We start from the raw sequence: 22,367 nt of genomic DNA on the forward strand, positions 1-22,367 counted from the left end.
CCCATACCATCACAGATGCTGGCTTTTGTACCTTTCACTGATAACAATCTGGATGTCATTGATGTCTGTTTTTCCCAAAAACAAGCTGAAATGTGGACTCATCTGACCACAGCTCATGGTTCCACAGTTTTACAGTCCATCTGAGATGACGCCGGGTCCCAACAACTTGGCGGCATAGCTGCATACAATTGATTTATGGCTTCCTCTTTGCGTGATACAGTTTCAGGCTGCATTTTTGAATGCAGCAGCAGACTGTGTTAAGTGACGATGGTTTTCCAAAGTACACCTTAGCCCATGGTGTCTTTCTTAATTAACTTGCCTGGTAAAATAAAGGTATAATTACATAAAATTAACCAAATTTGTCATAGAAGCATGACCGTATCCTAGGCAGTTCTGGCTGAGGGCTTAAAGGTCATATTAAACTGTGGTTTCCGACCTTGCTCTTTTATGCGTCGATGTCTCCAAATAGCCTAAATATTTTCACAGTTTTATGTACTGTTGATTATGAAAGATCTACATTTTCTCCATATGTCACATGGATCTAATCCCTACAAGCCAAGTTAAAGCATGCTCGTGTAGCGGTTGCGTTGTGTAGAAAAGTGAAACACACACAAGTGGATCTTTGGCTTCAATTCGTTTATCTGGTAACACAGGATAAAGATTAATCCTCCATCACAGTCAGTCTTAAAACTCCAGCACGTTTCACGGAGACGGCACATGTAGACTGTTAAATTTTCACAAAATCAACAAATTAACGAACTAAATGTACGTGGTAACACAGGATAAAGATTAATCCTCCATCACAGTCAGTCTTAAAACTCCAGCACGTTTCTATAAACCAAAACAATAAAATGCATTGAACTTAAACTGGAATTAACCTAGCTAAACACGACACACATTTTAAACAAATTTACAGAAAAACAGTTAAAAGGCCACAAAGTTAACATAACTCATTTTCACCGGCAACTAAAAGCTGATGTTCACATTACATGCTTAATATAAGTAATTAAACCACACTTTTACCCACAAGAAGATGATTTAAAATAAATATTTAATGGAGCTGATGTCAAAGTAACTTACCACGGAGACAGCACATGTAGACTGTTAAATTTTGAGGTGCGCCCACGCCACACCCAAAGGTCTCCATGGCAACAATGTCCATCACATTCACAACGTACATAATAAACAGTATAATAAAACTAGTTAACAGTATAAAAATTAAGATTACATTTAATAATACCACACAGTGATGGCAATAATGTCCATTATCAACTCCTCTGACCATTTGCTGAAAACTGCCATAAACAAAACAACTCTGGAAAAAACGGGTTTAGACTGCAACAACCACAACAACTACAGGTCAATTCCAAACTTACCATTCATGTCTAAAATCTTGAGATGGTTGTTGCTTCTCAACTACAGACCGACCTCAATAACAATAATCTCCTTGAAGAATTCCAAACAGCACAGAAACTGCCCTAGTTACAGTCAATAGCAACCTCCTCCGTGCACCATAGTCTACTTTCTATCCTCATCCTCCTTCACTGCAGTCTTTGACACTGTATCACATCCCTCCTCATGGGTAGTCCAGCCCATTCTTATCCCAGAGCATCAAGTAGCTATGCTTTGTCATATCCTTCTGCATTGCACTGGGGGAAGCCCATTACCATCATTGTTCAACTTTAAAAGTACTACTATAAATTACTGAAAACATGGTTTCACCACATTGCATATGCATTGCTTGCTAACTTGACCGGATGTTGCATAGTTATTCTTACACGTACACAACCACAGCTAAAGGGTACCCAGGGCGTTAAAAAGGGACGCCAAGGGGTCTTGACAAAACATCCATTTTTGATTCCATGGGATGAGAATGGGTTTAATCGTCTGGCTGCACCTGAAACTGGGGGAACCGTTTTTCAGTGGTTTTCATATCTTTCAGCAGGACACACTGTTGTTCAAATTCAAAACTAAGGTTCAGGAAGTTCCAGAGTTCACCATGGAGTACTGCATGGTTCAGTCTTAGGAGCACTTATGTTTATTATTTACTACTACAATATCCATTTTCACTGTTATGCAGACGATACACAGCTTTATGTGTTTACATCAAGACTAGAACTGGACAATAAAACAATAATTATCACGATATAATTTTTCAATAACAATATAATAAATGTTCAATAAACATTTTTGATTTTATAAACTTAAATCATACCCAAATTACGACTTTATTAAAATGTTTATTTTGTTGAGTTAAAATCGACTGAAAAAAGCTTTTAATTTTTTTACTCATGCATATTTGTTTGAAGATTTTATCATAATTGTTTTGAATGTTCTTCCTCAGATATGTGAAGTGATCCACTGTATGACATCAAGTGTTGTCCCTAAAGAAGAGTGTAAACCACAGTTTGTGAATCTCCCCCACATTTCCCCCACTAACATCAGGTTTCTTCAACTTTCACTCAGGAGCAGAAATCGGCCTTTAAACTCCAAAGAAATGACGATTTGATACTTATCGTGATAATTATCAATATTAAAAGATATAGAACTTTTTATCATGATAACATTTCCCTAATCAAGGATATTCAATTACAAATTCAATTGGGCCGGATTTTAAAACCAGGACATGGAGAGGTGCCGGACATATTCTCAAATTGGAATGGGTATCAGTAGGATTTTATTGACACACTTGTATTGGCACTCCTTATTGGTTCAGTTCTTTCTCAATGCTCTCATCAGTCCTATTTATTACTAAATAAATAAATAAATAATTATTTGAAATACTAATTTAACTAAATGTTTCTATAGCAACAAAAAGATTTACAACACCAAAGTCACTCATATCTCACTGGAAACAAATCTAAAATGTCAAAATAAATCATATTCCTTAGAAAGAATGAACAACTCAGGCAAGCAGCCCCTCTTGTCGTCGTCGTCATCCTCCTCCCTCTGCAGCTGCAGGTAGAGAGGAGGGCTGGTCTGTCTCAAACCGCTGAGTTTATAATGTGCCATATTTTAATGTACTGGCAAACTAAGCTAAACCGTTACTGAAGACAGACAGCTTTCACTTTAGCTTGTTTTAACAATTAGCTTTAGCCAAACTACCGCCGAGCCTGTGTAAAACCAAAACACAGCTGCAGTGGATGAGAGACTGAGCAGATTAAAACATTGCGTTTTGCGTGTGTATTAAACAGGTTTAAGTATTTAGTATTGGCTTTTTACTAGCGAAGTTTTTATTGCATCACGTACTCACACTAACGAGCGTGGTTGTCGTTAGCATCAGTAGGGGAGATGCCGCAGGTCGGGCACTCCTTATTGTTGAGCCCTGGACTGGCGGTGATTGGTACAGCTCATGTAAAATTCAACAAATATGAAAAGGAAATAATCTGGCTCAGTCGTTAGCTAGTTCCATACAATACATGTAGTTTTACTTTTTTTGTCATATACCAGATTATTTATGCTTCGGGGACAGATGTGGCCCACGGGCCGCTAAAGTGAATAGGGCTTGCCTGCATGATATACAGTCACGGATGACACAACCACCTACAACTCAATAGCAGTCAGACTGAGCTACTGCTCATTGGTTCACAGGTAAAGAGCCTTTGTGTCATATTGGACTGTACCCTTTCTTTCTCCAACTCAGCCTTTGGTCTCATCACGTATTGACTACTGCAATGCAATCCTAGCAGGCACTTCAACTCATCCAGAATTCTGCAGCACGGATCATAACACACTCGAAGTCTACGGAACATGTCTCTCCTCTGCTGATACAAGTAAACTTGGCTCCCTGTGTCGAAAAGGAATAACTTTAAAATCCTACTATTAATTATTCAAATCCCCCTAAAATCGTTCCCCTGCTTATCTCACTGACCTTATTCAGACTTGTGACCATGAAAGGCACAATTAAATAACATGCACTGTATATACATATAATTATATAAAAAAATCAGACAATAAAAAGTTTAGAATTTGGCACCCAGACATCAAACAGTCATCTTTAACAGTCTTGAAGGAAGGTAATGCAGAATAAATTAGACAATATTAGATCAAATCAGTCGAAGCAGTTAAATTGGTGTGTTGGGTGTATACCATCAGCAATAAATATTGTTATATTAAATTAATCTTTCTGTAGAAAATCAAATGTTCTACTCAGTATAATTGACGGTAGAGATGATCAGAGGGGCAGAGTTTCTACCACCATAGTTAAGACTGGGACAAAAGAGTGGGTAGAGTTTCTCAGTGAAGTAGCAGCCAGTAAAGGAGTAGATAAGAGCTGCAGCATCAACGTCATAAAAGGAGACCAGACCCTCCTCATAATCCACAAACACCCCCACCTTCTCAGGCTGAGACTTCAGAGAGAGACGGACTGGATGGCCAGCAGCAGCTTCGTATTCATTTTCATTCCTCAACAAAATCATCCAATAACCTTTCTGAGGACTCAGTGGGATTAGTCCCTTCCTGTTGATCGACTCTCTGGCCACTCCTAAATCCCAGTCAGTCTTCCCTTTAACCTGAACCTCGTAGTAAAATCTTCCTGAAGAGAAACTCTGCTTTGCTAAGACATTAGGACAAGTATCAAATCTTTCTCGATTCCCTGGGAGATTCTTCTTTACGTCACTATCGTGTACTTGTTTTCCATCATCAGACAGGATGAGATAGGGATTTGCTGTATCAGGATCGAGTGTCACATCCACTGCATACTGCTGGACCCCTTTCAGTTCAGCCTCAAGCAGCTTCTTCATCTGTTTCCTGAGCGTCTCCTCCAGCTGATTCACAGCTCTCCTCACAGTCCCCTCATATGAAGGTGGACGGACGCTGACTTCTGTCCAGTCCTTGGTGGGTGGAGCAGCGTTCAGGGACAGGAGGCTTTGGAGGAGGTGGAGGTGGTCTTCAGAGCGTGAGAGCTGCTCCACCTCAGAGCTTCTCTTCTTCAGCTCAGAGATTTCCTGTTCCAGCTCTTTGATGAAGCCTTCAGCCTGTTTCTCTGTCTTTCTCTGCTTCTCTTTGATCATGTCGATGAGCTCGGCCTGGCTTCTCTCAACAGACTCCTTCAGAGCGCTGAAGACCTGAACACCACCTGCTATCTCTCTGTCTGCATCTTCCTTACTGAGCTCCACCGAGCGTTTGATCTCCTGAATCTTCAGTCGTCTCTTCTGGATCATCTGCTGAGTTTTAGCCTCTGTCTTCCCCAGCTCGGCCTTCTTTCCTTCATATCCTTCTTTCAGAGGAACAACATCATGTGTCTTGTGGTCTGAAACAGTGCAGAGCATGCAGACACACATCTGGTCGGTCTTACACATCCTGCCTTCCAGGTTCTCCACAGGGTCGATCAGCTGATGTCTTTTCAGGCCTGCCATTGTCAGATGAGGCTCCAGGTGAGTCTCACAGTAGGAGGCCAGACACACCAGGCAGGACTTCAGGGCCTTCAGTTTGGTTCCAGTGCAGACGTCACAGGGAACTTCTCCTGGTTTGGCAGCTTGTTGCTCTGAGCTGCTGCTGCTGGTTTTCTGTTGAGCTGACTGTCTGAACTGAGCAGCCATCTCAGAGATGAAAGTGTTGACCTGCAACTCAGGTTTTGTGTAGAAAACCTTTTTACAGTTGGGACACTGACACGGGACATTAATATTCCAGTGTTCAGTGATGCAGGTTTTACAGAAGTTGTGTCCACATGGTGTGCTGACTGGATCAGTGAACACATCCAGACAGATGGAGCACAGAAACTGATCTTCAGTCAGCAGACAGCTGGCAGCAGACATATCCACACTCTGAGGATAAAAAGTGTGAGAAAAACAAACTTGGGATGAAATCAAGGTCAACTGCACCTTGCTGAAGATACTACAGTATGTTCTCACATGTGTTGAATTGACCTCTTGTTTTGTTGTTTGACTGTTAGAGCATGCTGTAGACTCCAATATAAGAAAAATACATACAGTATGTGACAAGTGACTACACCCCTCACATTTTTGTAAATATTTTATTATATCTTTTAACTGAAGAAATGACACTTTACTACAATGTAAAGTAATGAGTGTACAATAACACATCACACAGCCATTATGTCTAAACGTGGAAAAAAAAAAAGTGAGTACACCCCTAAGTGAAAATGTCCAAAGTGTCAATATTTTTTTGTGGCCACCAATATTTTCCAGCACAGCAATAACCCTCTTGTGCATGGAGTTCACCAGAGCTTCACAGGCTACCTCTGGAGTCCTCGTCCACTCGTCCATGATGACTTCTTAGAGCTGGTGGATGTTAGAGACCTTTCGCTCCTCCACCTTTTGTTTGAGGATGCTACACAGATGCTAAATAGGGTTTAGGTCTGGAGACATGCTTGTCCAGTCCATCACCTTTACCCTCAGCTTCTTTAGCGAGGCAGAGGTTGTCTTGGTGGTGTTGGGATTGTTATCATTAAAACCGACCGATATGGGATTTTTAACTCTGATACCAATTTCAATAATTAAGGATTTTAATAGCCGATATCGGCCGATGTTCTTTTTCCCTTATTTTAAGAAACGCACAACATAAAGAAAAAATTTTCCTAACATTTGTTATGTTGAGACCTCAGCAAGATACCATTACATAATGCAGTTTATGCTGACTTGACAGCTGTCCAAAAGATGACCATGACACCTTGCACAAGGAGGGCAAGACACAAAAGGTCATTGCTAAAGAGGCTGGCTGTTCACAGAGCTCTGTGTCCAAGCACATTAATAGAGAGGCGAAGGGAAGGAAAAGATGTGGTAAAAAAAAAAAAGCGTATAAGCAATAGGGATAACCGCACCCTGGAGAGGATTGTGAAACAAAACCCATTTAAAAATGTGGGGGAGATTCCCAAAGAGTGGACTGCAGCTGGAGTCAGTGCTTCAAGAACCACCACGCACAGACGTATGCAAAACATGGGTTTCAGCTGTCGCATTCCTTGTGTCAAGCCACTCTTGAACAAGACACAGCGTCAGAAGCGTCTCGCCTGGGCTAAAGACAAAAAGGACTGGATTGCTGCTGAGTGGTCCAAAGTTATGTTCTCTGAAAGTAAATTTTGCATTTCCTTTGGAAATCAAGGTCCCAGAGTCTGGAGGAGGAGAGGAGAGGCACAGAATCCACGTTGCTTTAAGTTTCCACAGTCAGTGATGGTTTGGGGGTGCCATGTCATCTGCTGGTGTTGGTCCACTGTGTTTTCTGAGGTCCAAGGTCAACGCAGCCGTCTACCAGGAAGTTTTAGAGCACTTCATGCTTCCTGCTGCTGACCAACTTTATGGAGATGCAGATTTCATTTTCCAACAGGACTTGGCACCTGCACACAGTGCCAAAGCTACCAGTACCTGGTTTAAGGACCATGGTATCCCTGTTTTTAATTGGCCAGCAAACTGGCCTGACCTTAACCCTATAGAAAATCTATGGGGTATTGTGAAGAGGAAGATGCGATGCAATAGTTATTACTTTGCATACATGATGACCACTTTCTACATCTAGTTTATCACCAGCACTCTGTTAATTCTATCCAATGCTGCAGAAATGATTTCCACACTTCTGGCTCTATGACGCAGAGGAAACGCTGCCCTGGAATTAATCTAATACTACATGACCGTAAACAATGAGGACCTGCAACTGTGTTCTAGATGCTTGTTCAGCTCACGTTTATTCACAAGTCCCCTCTGGTTTAATCATTTCTGACACACCGACTGTAACTACAGACTCTACAGTTTAATCGCTCATTAATGTTCGCGCTCATCCACTGATAAACACACACTTGACATCATCTGAAACATCTTCTTGGTCTCTTCAGAATACAGGACATGGTTCCAGTAATCCATGTCCTTAGTCTGCTTGTTTTCAGCAAACTGTTTGCGGGCTTTCTTGTGCATCATCTTTAGAAGAGACTTCCTTCTGGGACGACAGCCATGCAGACCAATTTGATGCAGTGTGCGGTGTATGGTCTTACCACTGACAGACTGACCCCGCACTCCTTCAACCTCTGCAGCAATGCTGGCAGCACTCATACGTCTATTTCCCAAAGACAACCTCTGGATATGACGCTGAGCACCTGTACTCAACTTCTTTGGTCGACCATGGCGAGGCCTGTTCTGAGTGGAACCTGTCCTGTTGAACCGCTGTACGGTCTTAGCCACCGTGCTGCAGCTCATTTCAGAGTTTTTGCAATCTTCTTAAAGCCTGGGCCGTCTTTATGTAGTGCAACAATTCTTTTTTTCAATCCTCAGAGAGTTCTTTGCCATGAGATGCCATGTTGAACTTCCAGTGAGCAGTATGAGGGAGTGTGAGAGCGACACCACCACAACACACCTGCTACCCATTCACACCTGAGACTTTGTAACACTAACGAGTCATATGACACCGGGGAGGGAAAATGGCTAATTGGGCCCAATTTGCACATTTTCACTTAAGGGTGTACTCACTTTTGATGCCAACGGTTTAGACACGAATGGCTGTGTGATGTGTTATTTTTCTTCAGTGCTGTCACATGAAGAGATATAATCAAATATTTTACAAAGATGTGAGGGGTGTAGTCACTTTTGTGACATACTGTATAAAACTCGGTAAAAAGTCTCAGGAAACCACAAGGTGCCCTTACAAGCTTTAAGTGCTTTGCTCCAGACTAAATTCACCTTGTGCCAAAGGAAGGTCACTAATCAGGTCAAACCTGAAGGGAACAAAGCCTCACCTGCATAGCAGAAAGAGGTGGAGCAGCCCTGGAAAAGCATGACATTTTAACTTTCACATTCCTCAAGATGAAACAAAACATTCTTCTGAGTGACAGCAGACCTGCAGTCGAGACAAGTCTCTGTCTATCTTGTAAAGAAAAGTTAAACTGACTTAACAACACAGCAGAGTCTCTGCCAAACAAGTACAGCTGATAATATTTACTGTCTTTTAACAGCAACAAAATTAACATAAATCTCTGACATCATATCTTTTATCTGGTAAAACAGATGTAAAACAGTCAGATTCTGGTTTGAACTAAATTTTGACCAAAAACTGAGTCAGTGCATTTTGGCTTTGTAGGGCCGTGTACTCACCAGGGTTTGGCAGAGATTCTGCTGTTCTGTTGAGAAAAACCTGATGGATTCAGTTGAATGTTTCTTTAGAGAGAAACAGAGAGACTTGTCTTGACTACAGCTCTGCTGTCACTCAGACACACTTTGATTTGAAGAAACGTGACGTTGCAGCTTTCCACTTTCACTGTTGCTCCTCCCTTCAGTGTAAATGAGGGAGTTTGTTGATTGATTGATTGATTGGCTGTAACTTGTTCTCTGTGTTTCAGGATGTTCTGGTTGTGACTCAGGCCTCAGGACTGTGGCTGTTCTTGTCAGTATGGACCAATCCTGCTGGAGCATAAGAGATCAAATATATCCTTCACTTACTGACAGACAACAATAACACCACTCCTGCTGGATAAAAACAACCAGACTTACTACAGTGGGGACACAATCCTGACTAATCACATTTCATGTTGATGTTGTTATCAGCTCCAAAACTCAGGTATAATATAATAGCTGTTTTCAAAAATGTTCAAACAATGTTCCTCAGCAGTGAGTGGTCTGTTTTCCTTAATGGCAGTGAACATAACCCCACAGTGAAGTGCAACAGGATGAAATCCCAGAAGGTACAGCGACGGCCGGAGTCGTGCCACTCCTACCACCCAAAGGTCAGTGCTGAGTTCTCCGACTGTCAGCAAACAATATGAACTGATGAACACATGATGAAGTGAACTGTTGATGATTTTGGACTCTGAAGCAGCGAACGACTGTTAAACGGCTTCAGAGTGAAAAGTTAAAACAACAGTGACAGCAGCCAGTTGCAGCAGCTGATCACACTCATCCTCCTGCAGGTTTATTCGTCACTAAATGAAAACATTCCTCCAACCAGCTGCTCCTTTGTAGAAATGTGTTCACTAAATATTTACAGGCAGTAACCAGCGATGGAAGAAGGATTCAACTCATTTACTGAAGTAAAAGTAGCAGTACCACAGTATAAAAATACTCCATTACAAGTAAAAGTCCTGTGTTCAAAATTTCATGTAAGTAAAAGTACAGAAGTATTGGCAACAAAATGTACTTAAAGTATTAAAAGTAAAAGTACTGATGCAGAGTGGCTACTGTCAGTGTTTTACTATTATAGAATTGATCGTTTTTATTTTACTGATCTATGTAAGCGGTACTTTATTGTTGTCATTGGTGGGGGCAGAGATGGTTTTAACTCCTTCATGTACTTTTGGTAGTTTAATCTATCTAATCTTAAACACTGGAACTTATTTTATAAAGTGAATATATGATTTGACAGTGGGACAGGCCTAGGCACTCATGGACTAACCAGGAACATGCTTCAAAGTCTGTGAGTCTGTGTGGACATTGAGATTAGGACTCAGAACTGCAAACCTGTTGTCTCTGTTGCTTGGAGCAGCAACTATTGTGCTTCTTACGTGAAGGAATCAGGTTGGGTTCTCCACATGCACGCTCCCAAGCCTCTTGCCTTCTATGGTAACAACACCACAGCTAACAAAATGCAGTCACCTAACACCATAAAATGATCGGCTCCCAGCACAACACAAATTTCACATAAGGATAAAAACCAACAACAAAGTTTTATGTGCTGAAACCCATCAGGCCAAAACCAGAATCAGATCGATCATTGTTTTGAAACTGACAAAACCCAAACAGAATTGTCTTTCATCCTGTTGGTCAGGTAAACTAAAATTATTGCAAAACATGTGAAACATATTTTGATGTTGTGCTTTAGTTGGCTCAAGTTAGGTAACATTAGCTCGCCGGCTAACGCCAAGCGGTTGGTAACATTATCCAGTGCAAAATACTATAAAATACTAATGTGATCCATATTACTATCCTGTGAACCACCAGTATTATGTCAAAGTGCTGCCTGCAAGAAATGATGTAAAGGTGCAAAGCAAATGTGGAGCAGTTTGTTTTTACCTGTTTACCAGAGTTTCCAGCATGTTGTGTGAAGCTTTCTCCCAGTGAGTCTTTCTATGTGTTGTATCTTAAGTTGTTTGGTTGTCATGTCATCAGATGAGAGGATGGATTACATGAAGTCCCTCTATGGGTTTACAATTATTTCAGAATTGTAACAAAATGCAAGTTGTTAGACAGATGTAGTGCGGTAAAAAGTCCAATATTTACTGCAGATTTACAGCAGGGATTCTCTGAGCTTGACCCTTTTTAAAAGGAGTTGAGGTACAATTCTTTGAGGAAGTCATCTTAAGTGAAAGTAAAGTTGCTGATTTTAGAATGAGAATAAAAAACATCAAAACACACTTGGATCTCATTGAGCTCCTGCAGTCATGTAATCTGCTGCAGCATCAGACTGTGTAGTTATTTACTCAGAGCGCGTCCTCATGTGGCCACAGGCTGCAGTATGTTATGAACTCCACTAGAGGGCGTCCTCAGGTGTCACTTATTCTCTACAAACTAGTAGCTCTGGTTTAGAGTTCATATCAGCTGCTCAAACACAACTCAAACCTTAAATAACACCATATTATCTTCCACTGCAGACTGTCTCAGATGTGATGGGGGATTGGAGCTCGTCAGCTCGAGTCACGTCTGAGAACAGCTGATGGTGTTTTTAATCGCACAATTTGGTGTCATTAGAAACACAAGTCTCTCAGTTTCTGTAGAGGGAAACAGAAAGACTTGTCTCGACTGCAGCTGTGCTGTCGCTCAGACAAACTTTGACTTTGATTTGAGGAAATGTGACGTTGCAGCTCTGCTCTTTCACTGTTGTTCCTTCTCTCAGTGTAGCTCCAGATGTGAGGTTTTATTGACTCCTTGGGAAATACCATGACACAGCTTTGGAACAAGATGAGTTTTTACATTGTCTTTCTTCTTCTTTTTCTACAATGGAAGAATTCAGCAGCCCAAAGAACTTACAATTGCAAACAGACAACATAACAAAAGACGTCAGTGCAACATTTTCAAGAACAATACTGTATCTTTTGATCTACAACAAAATTTTGATCAACAGGCTATAACGCTCCCTGTGCAATTCCACAAACACTCCAGTGTTCAGCTTTCTGTATAGCCTGTAATTTCACTTTCTTTCTGCTTTCCAAACTGTTCCATCTTTTCTTTTTGTGACAGATTTCTTACTGATCACATTACAGGGAAAAGTAAAGAAACACTGAGATGGAAAACGTTTGTCACTGGGCCACAAGTAGGCTTCTCTGTGATGTTGAGTTTTAAAATAGTGTATTTTAGAAAAGGATCCTCAGTTACATAGAGCAGTAGGCCTTCATTACTTTCAACAGCTAAAAAAAAACCCAATGTGTCTAAGAAAACAAGTGATTTATAAGGATCACTTTTATTTCCACATGATTTTGAAAATCTTAAAGTGTAGTGAGAGTTTAAGAGTTTATTAGGTGCCTTTGAGACGACTGCAGCTGACTTTTGTGATGGAAATTTCATATTTTACTCAGTTTACTGTTTCACCCTACAAGCTTCATCATTATAGACCAATGTTTCACTGTGTGGTTTTTGATCATTTTATTTCGTTGCAGTTAGGTAGATACCGGTAGATGCACTGTATGCTGGCAAGTAGGTTAATGTTTTTTTGGTGTCTAAATATTGTGCTGTCAAGTTAGTGTGTGTGGGGGGGCGAAGTGTGACTCAGTGCGTCTCAGCACGGCCCAAGTCAGATCATCATCATTTAGTTCGGTTTCTTCACCTGCTTGCTTTTTCAAGGTTGTAAATATAGGCTAACTGTCGGTGCTAATTACATTTCCACCCCTTGTAGCACTGATCCACAGACAGAAGGGACATGTAAGGGAGAGAGAGAGAAACAGCCGTTTCTAGGCCCTTCCCCTGCTGATTTTAATGGTTATTTTCAATGCTGATTAATTAATGTACATAAATAATGCTTTGTTAGTTTAGTTTTTACAGCTAGATCCTCGGCTTGTCCGGTATGCTGCAGGCACTGTGGATCTTTGATGCGTGACTTTTTCTCTCCTCTGACCTGCAGGAACAGCAGCCTCTTTGTGTTCACCCTCCTGATTTGTGTGTACAACTTTAATCTGAATTTTTCTCTGAATATTGTGGAGTGGTGTGGGCTCGCTTCTGCAGAAGACACACAGGCCTACGTGGGTCTTTCTTTTTTTACCACAATCAAGACAAAGAAACTGTATTCAAAATATTCAACTACACAACAAGGCTGCATGTTCAGTCAGACAGATTGGGTCCATGGTGGGCCCTTTTGTAATTGGAGAGAACCGTGGGCCCGAGGCAGGCGCACCTTCTGCCCACCCCCCCCACAGCTCCACTGCAGCATCGAATCTTTATCTGGTAAAACAGATGAAAAAAAAAAAGTCAGAATATGGTTAAAACTAAACTTTGTACTCACCAGGTTGTGGCTGCAGCTCTGCTGTTGCTCAGACAAACTTTCACTTTAATTTGAGGAAATGTGACGTTGCAGCTCTCCTCGTTAACGGTTGCTCCTTCCTTCGTTCTCTGTCGTTAGATTTAACTTTTGGGAACTTTGTCTTCTTTTGTTGAAATAAAACTGGTTTATTTTCTTTCAAATCTGATTAATTTTGCTCCTCTTTCTCTTTTGCTCCTCCTCTGCAGGGAGGTTTTATTGACTCCTTGGGAAATACCATGACAGCTTTGGAACAAGATGAGTTTTTACTTTTTGTTTCTTCTTGTTTTTCTATAGTGGAAGTATACAGCAGCCAAAATAACATACAATTACAAACAGACAACATAACAAGAGGTCAGTGCAACATTTTCAAGAACATATTGTATGTTTTGATCAACAGGCTACAACGCCCCCTTTACAGTCCCTCTACAATCCCACAAACACTCCAGTGTTAAGCTCACTGTTTAGTCTGTTTTTTTACTTTTCTTCTGATGTCCAATCTGTTTACCATCTTTTCTTTACATGACAGATTTCTTATTGATCACATAACAGGGAAAAGTAAAGAAACTGGCAAAAGCCTACTGTATTTTCATTTTCACAAACAGTTGATCTATAAAGACTACTTGTATTTTCATGCAGGATTTTGAAACTAAAACTCCTAAAGTTTAGACTTTTGTATATCTAAATTACAGTTATTTGTTTCAGGTTGCAGTTTGTTATGACCTCCACTAGAGGGCTTGTATGAGTTTAGAGTGAGTTAGAGGTAAATCTGTTATATTTTTCTGAGCATATTGTAGCTGAGATCAATTCATTTCAATGCAAACACTTGATAATTTAATATTCAAGTCCTGCCTGTCGCTGTCTTAATAATTTTTCTTTGTTCGAGGATTTTACCAGGTCAGAACTTGAGACTTGATAGTTTTTCTTTCAGGACTCAAGTCAAGTCTAAATGGATCCAAGTGCCAAGTCATTTTTCATTTTAACCCACTAAGACACAAAAATATATGAAAAACATCTCAGACTGCAGAAGAGAATCAAGGCTGAGTTGGTTAGAAATTAATTATTGATCAGCTGTAAGTTGCACAGAAACAGTGTCTGCTTTCTTGGTCACTGCAGCAGCAGGAGAGGAGTGGACAGTTTTTTGAGTCAGTTAAACACATAGCCTGTGTTCTGACATGTAAAAAGTGCTAACTTAATGTGAATTGATAGAATTGATGGTAAATTAATAATTTGTCTTTGGTACAATAAATTGATCCTATGATTTAGATTACAATTCTGCTTTAAACTAACGAAGTCTGACAGGTTCTAGTGATACAGTAAGTTTACTGTTTGTTGCCACTATGAATTTATCTCTGTTGAAAAATTTAAGTAGCTAAAAATGTTCCAACTTAACCCCACAGCTCCAGTGGTTCTGCTGATGAATGCCAACTGACCTTCTCTGTTTCTAGGAACTCTGCTCTACCTCCAACAAGTGATGCTAGTCAGTGGTCATCAAATCTGTCTGACCAAGTAAGGTTTTTATTTAAAAATACTGCTGATTGAACCTTTTGAATCTTACAGCTGCAGTGTCCTCCCCACTGGCCCATTACATTTCTTGTGTGCAGTAGTGATTTGTGTTGTACTGAAATTGTTTGTACGTGGGTAGTTTTTCATTCTGTGCCAAATTATTACCTTGATCTAAAAACAATACTGTAAAAAAATAAATTATAATTGCATATAGTAGCTGGTTTTGGTTCTGGCGGTCAATCAACTGCGAGGCAGGGCCCCCAAAATGATCCTGCTTAGGGCCCCCAGATGTACTGGGCAAACCCTGTACAACTCAAACCTTAAATAACACCACATTATCTTACACAGGGACCATCTCAGATGTGATGGGGTTAGGTAGTCACGTCAAGTCATGTCTGAAAATGGCTGATCACATGATTTGGTCTCATTAGAAACACCATCAGCTGTTTTTCAGCTTTAATATCAATCAAAACAAAATAACTTAATCAGGCTTTTGTTTATTTAAAAAGAAAAACCGAGAAAAGCATGCAAATGTTCTTATTCCTGATGACATTGTATTCTGATGGTTTAGTCTTGTTCATTAAAGTTATATACCGTACATCAGCAACAAATATTCAGCAAGAGCTTTGTATTCATTATCACCACAGTTTACTTGTTTTCCATCATCAGAAGATGAGCAAGGGATGTGTTGTATCAGGATCGAGTGTCACATCCACTGCATACTGCTGGACCCTCTTCAGCTCGGCCTCAAACAGCTTCTTCATCTGTTTACTGAGCGTCTCCTCCAGCTGATTCACAGCTCTCCTCACAGTCCCCTCATATGAAGGTGGACGGACGCTGACTTCTGTCCAGTCCTTGGTGGGTGGAGCAGCTTTTGGCTCATTTGGTATGAGTTGGTTGTCGAAACATTACAAACAACATCTGCTGTTCGAGGTTGTTTTGTAGTTTAGCATTGATAACAGCCGCTAGTTCTTACATACGTAAGGTCTTCTGACCTACAAACATCCAAGATTTGGTTTTATTTATTAAAAGAAAAGAAGAAAAGCATGTAACAAAACACTATATCCTACATACATCCATCAAGGTTTTGAATTACCACCTAGGCTTATAATGACTTTGGCAAAAGCTTCACCTTTTCATTACATTTTTGTACAGCTTTGGCCGTTTTGAAGGCAGTTTCTACTTAATAGTAAAAAAAAAAAAAGCACTCATTGCACTACACACAAATCAGTGTTGTGGATTTTACCACCATCATTCGGACAGGGACTAAAGTACGGGTAGAGTTTCTCAGTGAAGCGGCAGCCAGTAAAGGAGTAGATATGAGCTGCAGCATCAACGTCATAAAAGGAGACCAGACCCTCCTCATAATCCACAAACACCCCCACCTTCTCAGGCTGAGACTTCGGAGAGAAACAGATTGAAGGGTCTGCAGGAGCAAAGAACCCACCACGCCACTTATGGCATACAGTCCAGTAACCATTAGTGGCACCCAGTGTGATTTTTTCTTTCATGTTGGCCAACTTTATGGCCACTCCTAAAGTCCACGTAGACCACTTTTCAACATGAACAGCGAAGTAAAATTTTCCCGAAGTGAAACCCTGCTTTGATAAGACACATCTGCAGTCACTACCTTGATTTGCCTGTTGTTTATCATTAGATTGTGCAGGTCTGGGATGTACAATATCAGGATCGAGTGTCACATCCACTGCATACTGCTGGACCCTCTTCAGCTCGGCCTCAAGCAGCTTCTTCATCAGTTCACTGAGCGTCTCCTCCAGCTGATTCACAGCTCTCCTCACAGTCCCCTCATGTGAAGGTGGACAAACGCTGACTTTTGTCCAGTCCTTGGTGGGTGGAGCAGCGTTCAGGGACAGGAGTCTTTGGAGGAGGTGGAGGTGGTCTTCAGAGCGTGAGAGCTGCTCCACCTCAGAGCTTCTCTTCTTCAGCTCAGAGATTTCCTGTTCCAGCTCTTTGATGAAGCCTTCAGCCTGTTTCTCTGTCTTTCTCTGCTTCTCTTTGATCGTGTCGATGAGCTCGGCCTGGCTTCTCTCAACAGACTCCTTCAGAGCGCTGAAGACCTGAACACCACCTGCTATCTCTCTGTCTGCATAAACCTTACTGAGCTCCACCGAGCGTTTGATCTCCTGAATCTTCAGTCGTCTCTTCTGGATCATCTGCTGAGTTTCAGCCTCTGTCTTCCCCAGCTCGGCCTTCTTTCCTTCATATCCTTCTTTCAGAGGAACAACATCATGTGTCTTGTGGTCTGAATATATGCAGGGCATGCAGACACACATCTGGTCGGTCTTACAGAATAGCTCCAGCAGTTTATTGTGCTTCTTACACATCCTACCTTCCAGGTTCTCCACAGGGTCGATCAGCTGATGTCTTTTCAGGCGTGAAGCTGTCAGATGAGGCTCCAGGTGAGTCACACAGTAGGAGGCCAGACACACCAGGCAGGACTTCAGGGCCTTCAGTTTGGTTCCAGTGCAGACGTCACAGGGAACTTCTCCTGGTTTGGCAGCTTGTTGCTCTGAGCTGCTGATGCTGGCTTTCTGTTGAGCTGACTGTCTGAACTGAGCAGCCATCTCAGAGATGAAAGTGTTGACCTGCAGCTCAGGTTTTGTGTTGAAAACCTTTTTACAGTTGGGACACTGATACAGGACATTAATATTCCAGTGTTCAGTGATGCAGGTTTTACAGAAGTTGTGTCCACATGGTGTGCTGACTGGATCAGTGAACACATCCAGACAGATGGAGCACAGAAACTGATCTTCAGTCAGCAGACAGCTGGCAGCAGACACATCCACACTCTGAGGACAACAAGTAAGGAAAAACAAAACTATTACCTATGTTTTGATTCATAAAATCAACCAATGATGAAGTAATATAAGTCAAAGAGACAAAATAAACAGAACCTACTGCAACAGGTGGAGAGAGAGAAAGAGCAGCAGGTGGTGTTGGTGTTGATATTGATGTAAATGCTGCCAAACTCACACTTAAACGTTGGTGCAGCCTGCAATATTGATTTCAGGCCATTGATGATCAAGTTCCAAGTTCAATGAACACAAACTAAAATTAAAGCTGCAAGCAGCGTTGGTCGGGCCCTCGCATGTAGCACGTCGAGGTGTGAGGCGGCCACGTTGCATATTCTGGAGCTCTGCCAGTGTGGCTGTTAATTTGCCATGGGCTTCGGACGCTGAACAAACGTGTTCTTCACAATATACGACTATAAATGAACATGTAGTTGTGTTCGGGGCAGGACTGTTATCAAGCACGTAACATTTGGTGCAGATGTGAGCATGTACACTGAAGTTGAAACAACTTCCTCTTTCATGGCGAATCATTGATTTTGGATGCCACGCCACGGGCACGTCGTTTCACGAAAACTTACCATTTGTACAACTTTTAATCATCAATGTCTTTAGACTGCACAGCAAAAATCTGAAGTCGGTCGGACTAATTCTGTATGAGGAGTTTGTTAAAGTACGGAGCCTGTAAATCATCCAAAAATGACCATAAGATTAAAATGGTCAACTTTCTGTTGTGTTTAGGGCATCGCTCCAAGAGGCTTTTTTGCACATTTGGGCATGATACATGTGCCACGGGGGCTTCTTCATTGAAGATCACTTACTGTTGCCAGTAGGTGGCGCTATGACTATGGGTGAATGTTGTCTTGTACATGTGTTTAGGGCAGGACTCGTTTCAATCGATGTGAGCATGAACAGTCAAGTTACAACTACTTCCTGCATCATGGCAAAGAGTTTAACTTTGCCGCCACACCACCGGCACACCATTTACTGCAAAGTCATGAGTTTTACAACATGGCTTCATCAATGCGTTATTGGTTGTCTGGGAAAGTTTTGAATTTGATATATCCAACCTGCTAGGAGTAGTACATTAAAGCATAAACATGTCATTTCCTGTTGCCAGCAGGTGGCGCTGTGACGTTGAGTGAATATTGGCATGTGGATTTGTTCAAGGCAGGACTTTTTTAGTACATTCCAAATTTGGTGGAGATGTGAGCATGTACACTGAAGTTACAACAACTTCCCGTTTTATTCCACGAAAACTCACCGTTTGTACAACTTTTAATCATCAGTGTCTTTAGACTGCACAGCAAAAATCTGAAGTCGGTCGAGACTAATTCTGTATGAGGAGTTTGTTAAAGTACGGAGCCTGTAAATCATCCAAAAATGACCATAAGATTCAAAAAGGACGACTTTCTGTTGGGTGTCGGGCATCACTCCAGGAGGCTTTTTGAGACATCTGAACATGATACATGTGCCACAGAAATTTCATACATGTAGGTGAAATGTGTGGTTGGGCTGCTTTGTTAAAGGTCACTTCCTGTTGCCAGAAGGTGGCGCTATGACTGTGGGTGAATGTTGGTACATGTGTTCAGGGCGGGACTCTTAATAAACGTGTAAAATTTGGTAGAGATCTGAGCATATACAGTTGAGTTACGACAACTTCCTGTGTCATGGCGAAGCATGGAACTTTGGTAATAACCGTTTGTACGACTTTTAATCATCAGTGGGTTTAGACTGAACATCGAAAACTTAAAGTCGATTGGATTGATTCCCTCGGAGGAGTTTGTTAAAGTACAAAGTGTTCCAAAAATGACCATAAAATCCAAAATGGCAGACTTCCTGTTGGGCTTAGGCAGTGGCTCCAAGAGGCTTTTTTGTATGTCTGGACGTGATACACATACCACAGAAATGTCGTACACGCAGGTGAAACTTAGTCCGGGGGCTGCTCTGTAGGGGGCGCTAGCGAGCTATTTTGCCACGCCCATGCCTGAAAGTTTTTTCACCACTCCTGAATTTTGTGCAAAGTTTGGGGAGTTTTCAAGTAGGTCTAAGCCCCCAAATAGAGGTTACTTTGCAGAAAAAAGAAAGAAAGAAATCCCTGCAGTTTCAATAGGGACCTCGAATGGTTCGTGCCCTGGCCCTAATTAAAGCTGCAAGCAGCGTTGGGCGGGCCCTCGCACGTGTAAAGCGTCGAGGTGTGAGGCGACCATGTTTTGTCAGAAACAGCTTACTCTCTGTTACCAGTGGGTGGCGCTATGGTGTTGACTGAATATTTTCATGTAGATGTGTTCAGGACGGGACTATTATCGACCATGTAAAGTTTGGTAGAGCTCGGAGCATGTACACTAAAGTTTTAATAACTTCCTGTTTAATGGCGTACCGTTGATCTTTGAAGCCACGCCACGGACATGCCCATTGAAGAACATTCACAGATGGACCTCAGTTAAAAAAGATTTCAGGCCTGAGTGGAACTTCCTGTCTAAGTATAGCGCTATATATAGATTTTATGTGATACCAGCTGTTGAGACACAGTAGGCCAAAATATTATCAGCTGTACTGCTTTACAAAGGCAGACAGCAGTAAGGACTCTGCAGAAACAGGAAGTTGAGAGAGAAAAACCCATAAAACCATATATATTCTGTACTTTTGTACAATCCAAAGGGCATCTCACCAAGGCTAGTTAGCTTTTAGCTTGTAGAATACGGTCACTGTGGTTTGGTTCTTACCTCTGTTTTACTGCTCTGGCAAAATATACATGTTGTTTTTATCATGGATCACACAAGTCTACAGCATCAAATCTTTTATCTGGTTAAACGGATGTAAAACAGTCAGATTCTGGTTTGAACTAAACTTTGACCAAATACTGAGTCAGAGCATTTTGGCTTTGTAGGGCCGTGTACTCACCAGGGTTTGGCAGAGATTCTGCTGTTTTGTTGAGAAAAACCTGATGGATTCAGTTGAAAGTTTCTTCAGAGAGAAACAGAGAGACTTGTCTCGACTGCAGCTCTGCTGTTGCTCAGACACACTTTCACTTTCATTGGAGGAAATGTGACGTTGCAGCTCTCCTCTTTCCCTTTTGCTCCTCCTCTGCAGGGAGGTTTTATTGCCTGCTTCAGAAAATCCTTGACACATCTTCGGAACAAGATGAGTTTTTACTTTTTGTTTCTTCTTCTTTAGCTTTAACATAACAAAAGAGGTCAGTGCAACATTTTCAAGAACATACTGTGTGCTTTGATCAACAGGCTACAACGCTCCCTTTACAGTCCCTCTACAATCCCACAAACACTCCAGTGTTAAGCTCACTGTTTAGTCTGTCTTTTTACTTTTCTTCTGATTTCCAACTGTTTACCATCTTTTCTTTACATGACAGATTTCTTATTGATCACATAACAGGGAAAAGTAAAGACACACTGAGATGGAAAACTTTTGTCACTGTCTTCTCTGTGATGTTGAGGTTGTAAAATAGGCGTACTGTATTTATATTTTTACAGAGAGTAGTAGGCCTTAATTCCTTTCCAATGCTGGAAACCAGGAAAATTAGTGTGTCTAAGAAAACAGGTGATTTATAATGATCATGTGTATTTTCATGCAGGATTTTGAAACTCCTAAGGTTTAGGAACTGTCGAAATTACAGTTATTTATGAAGAGCATGTTTCAGGCTGCAGATTGTTATAAATTAGAGGGCTTGTATGAAATTAGAGTGTGAGAGATAAAACTGTGTTAGACCAGTCAGGTCCTGGACTATGCTGCAAGAGAGGGAGAGCTCAGATGTGCAGTTCAGTGGTGGTATTTCTATGAGATCACCAAGCTCAGAAAATAAGTGATGACATACTTTGGCTTCCTGGGGAAAACACTATTTCTCTAAATTCTACTATAAAAATATTATATTCTAATCTGACGGCCATATTCACACTGGGGAAGAGGAGGAGAGGAGGCACAGAGAGAGAGGATGATGATATAGAGAGCAGAGAATCAGACACATTAAATGTGCAGAAGAAAAAAATGGAAGCTGCTCTGGGAAGCAGGAAACCAACAGTTTCCCTTCTCAACCCCCACGGCCACCAATAGATCTCAGTAAAAAGATGGCTACAGTCCTGAGAGGAACTTTCTGAGTAGAGCTCAGGTTTTGACTTAATAGCTTAATATCAAAAACAGGTCTGAAAACTGTAGCATCCTCCAGAATCCAAAGAACAGCAGTCAAGTCACCCTGGATGGTTTCAACTCAGATGCTGAGTTTGCTAATGCTCTTAATCCTTTTTATGATTGCTTTGGTTCCTTTGATTTAAGTAATGAAACTCAAGAACTGAGTAACAAACTTGAAGATAATCAGCCTTCCTCTCGGTAAGAGTAAATAAGAATCATGGACCTGACATAATCTGTGGTCGTTTATTTAAATCTTGTGCAAAAGATCTGAGTCTTGTATTCCACAACATTTTTCCTTTTCACAAGTCCTTACAGGCACAGCATGTAACTAAGTCTGGAAGGGTGATATGTTAGTCCCTGTTCCCACATCCAGTTGCCCCAAAACCTTGATGATTTTAGACCAATTGTTCTGATGTCTCTTCAGATGACTCTGTTATTGTTAGTCAGCTTCAGGACAATGAGGCCAGCCCCGGCCCTGTCATCGATGATTTTGTCCCAAGGTGTGAGGCGTCCTATTTTCAATTAAATGTG

The 22,367-nt window shown here is 41.3% G+C and overlaps 2 protein-coding genes across 3 annotated transcripts in view; both read right to left on the bottom strand.

Annotated features, from left to right (window-relative positions):
* Positions 1-606: 606 nt before the first annotated feature.
* Positions 607-20,737, bottom strand: LOC119894265 (E3 ubiquitin-protein ligase TRIM21-like). 2 transcript variants are annotated; one of them, XM_038706929.1, is made up of 2 exons: positions 20,598-20,737; positions 607-5,765 (listed from the first exon to the last, which is right to left on the bottom strand). In XM_038706929.1, the coding sequence occupies exon 2, from the start codon at positions 5,754-5,756 to the stop codon at positions 4,146-4,148; it is 1,611 nt and encodes a 536-aa protein (XP_038562857.1). In that variant the 5' UTR covers positions 5,757-5,765; positions 20,598-20,737; the 3' UTR covers positions 607-4,145. The 2 variants fall into 2 exon arrangements, with proteins under 2 accessions (XP_038562857.1, XP_038562855.1); XM_038706927.1 differs by lacking the exon at positions 20,598-20,737 and adding an exon at positions 9,033-9,148 and having other exon boundaries at positions 610-5,765.
* Positions 15,549-22,367, bottom strand: part of LOC119893728 (E3 ubiquitin/ISG15 ligase TRIM25-like) — an 11,498-nt gene continuing 4,679 nt past the window's right edge. The window contains exons 2-5 of the mRNA XM_038706058.1: positions 16,894-17,693; positions 16,563-16,761; positions 16,130-16,283; positions 15,549-15,754 (exon numbers count right to left, since the gene is read on the bottom strand). Of these exons, the coding sequence (XP_038561986.1) occupies positions 15,549-15,754; positions 16,130-16,283; positions 16,563-16,761; positions 16,894-17,693 (1,359 nt within the window). The remainder of the gene's footprint in view (positions 15,755-16,129; positions 16,284-16,562; positions 16,762-16,893; positions 17,694-22,367) is intronic.

The sequence above is a fragment of the Micropterus salmoides genome, unplaced genomic scaffold (genome assembly GCF_014851395.1).
Source record: "Micropterus salmoides isolate LMB-PRFRI ecotype aquatic unplaced genomic scaffold, ASM1485139v1 Ms_hic_scaffold_8, whole genome shotgun sequence".
NCBI classification, from domain to species: Eukaryota; Metazoa; Chordata; class Actinopteri; order Centrarchiformes; family Centrarchidae; genus Micropterus; species Micropterus salmoides.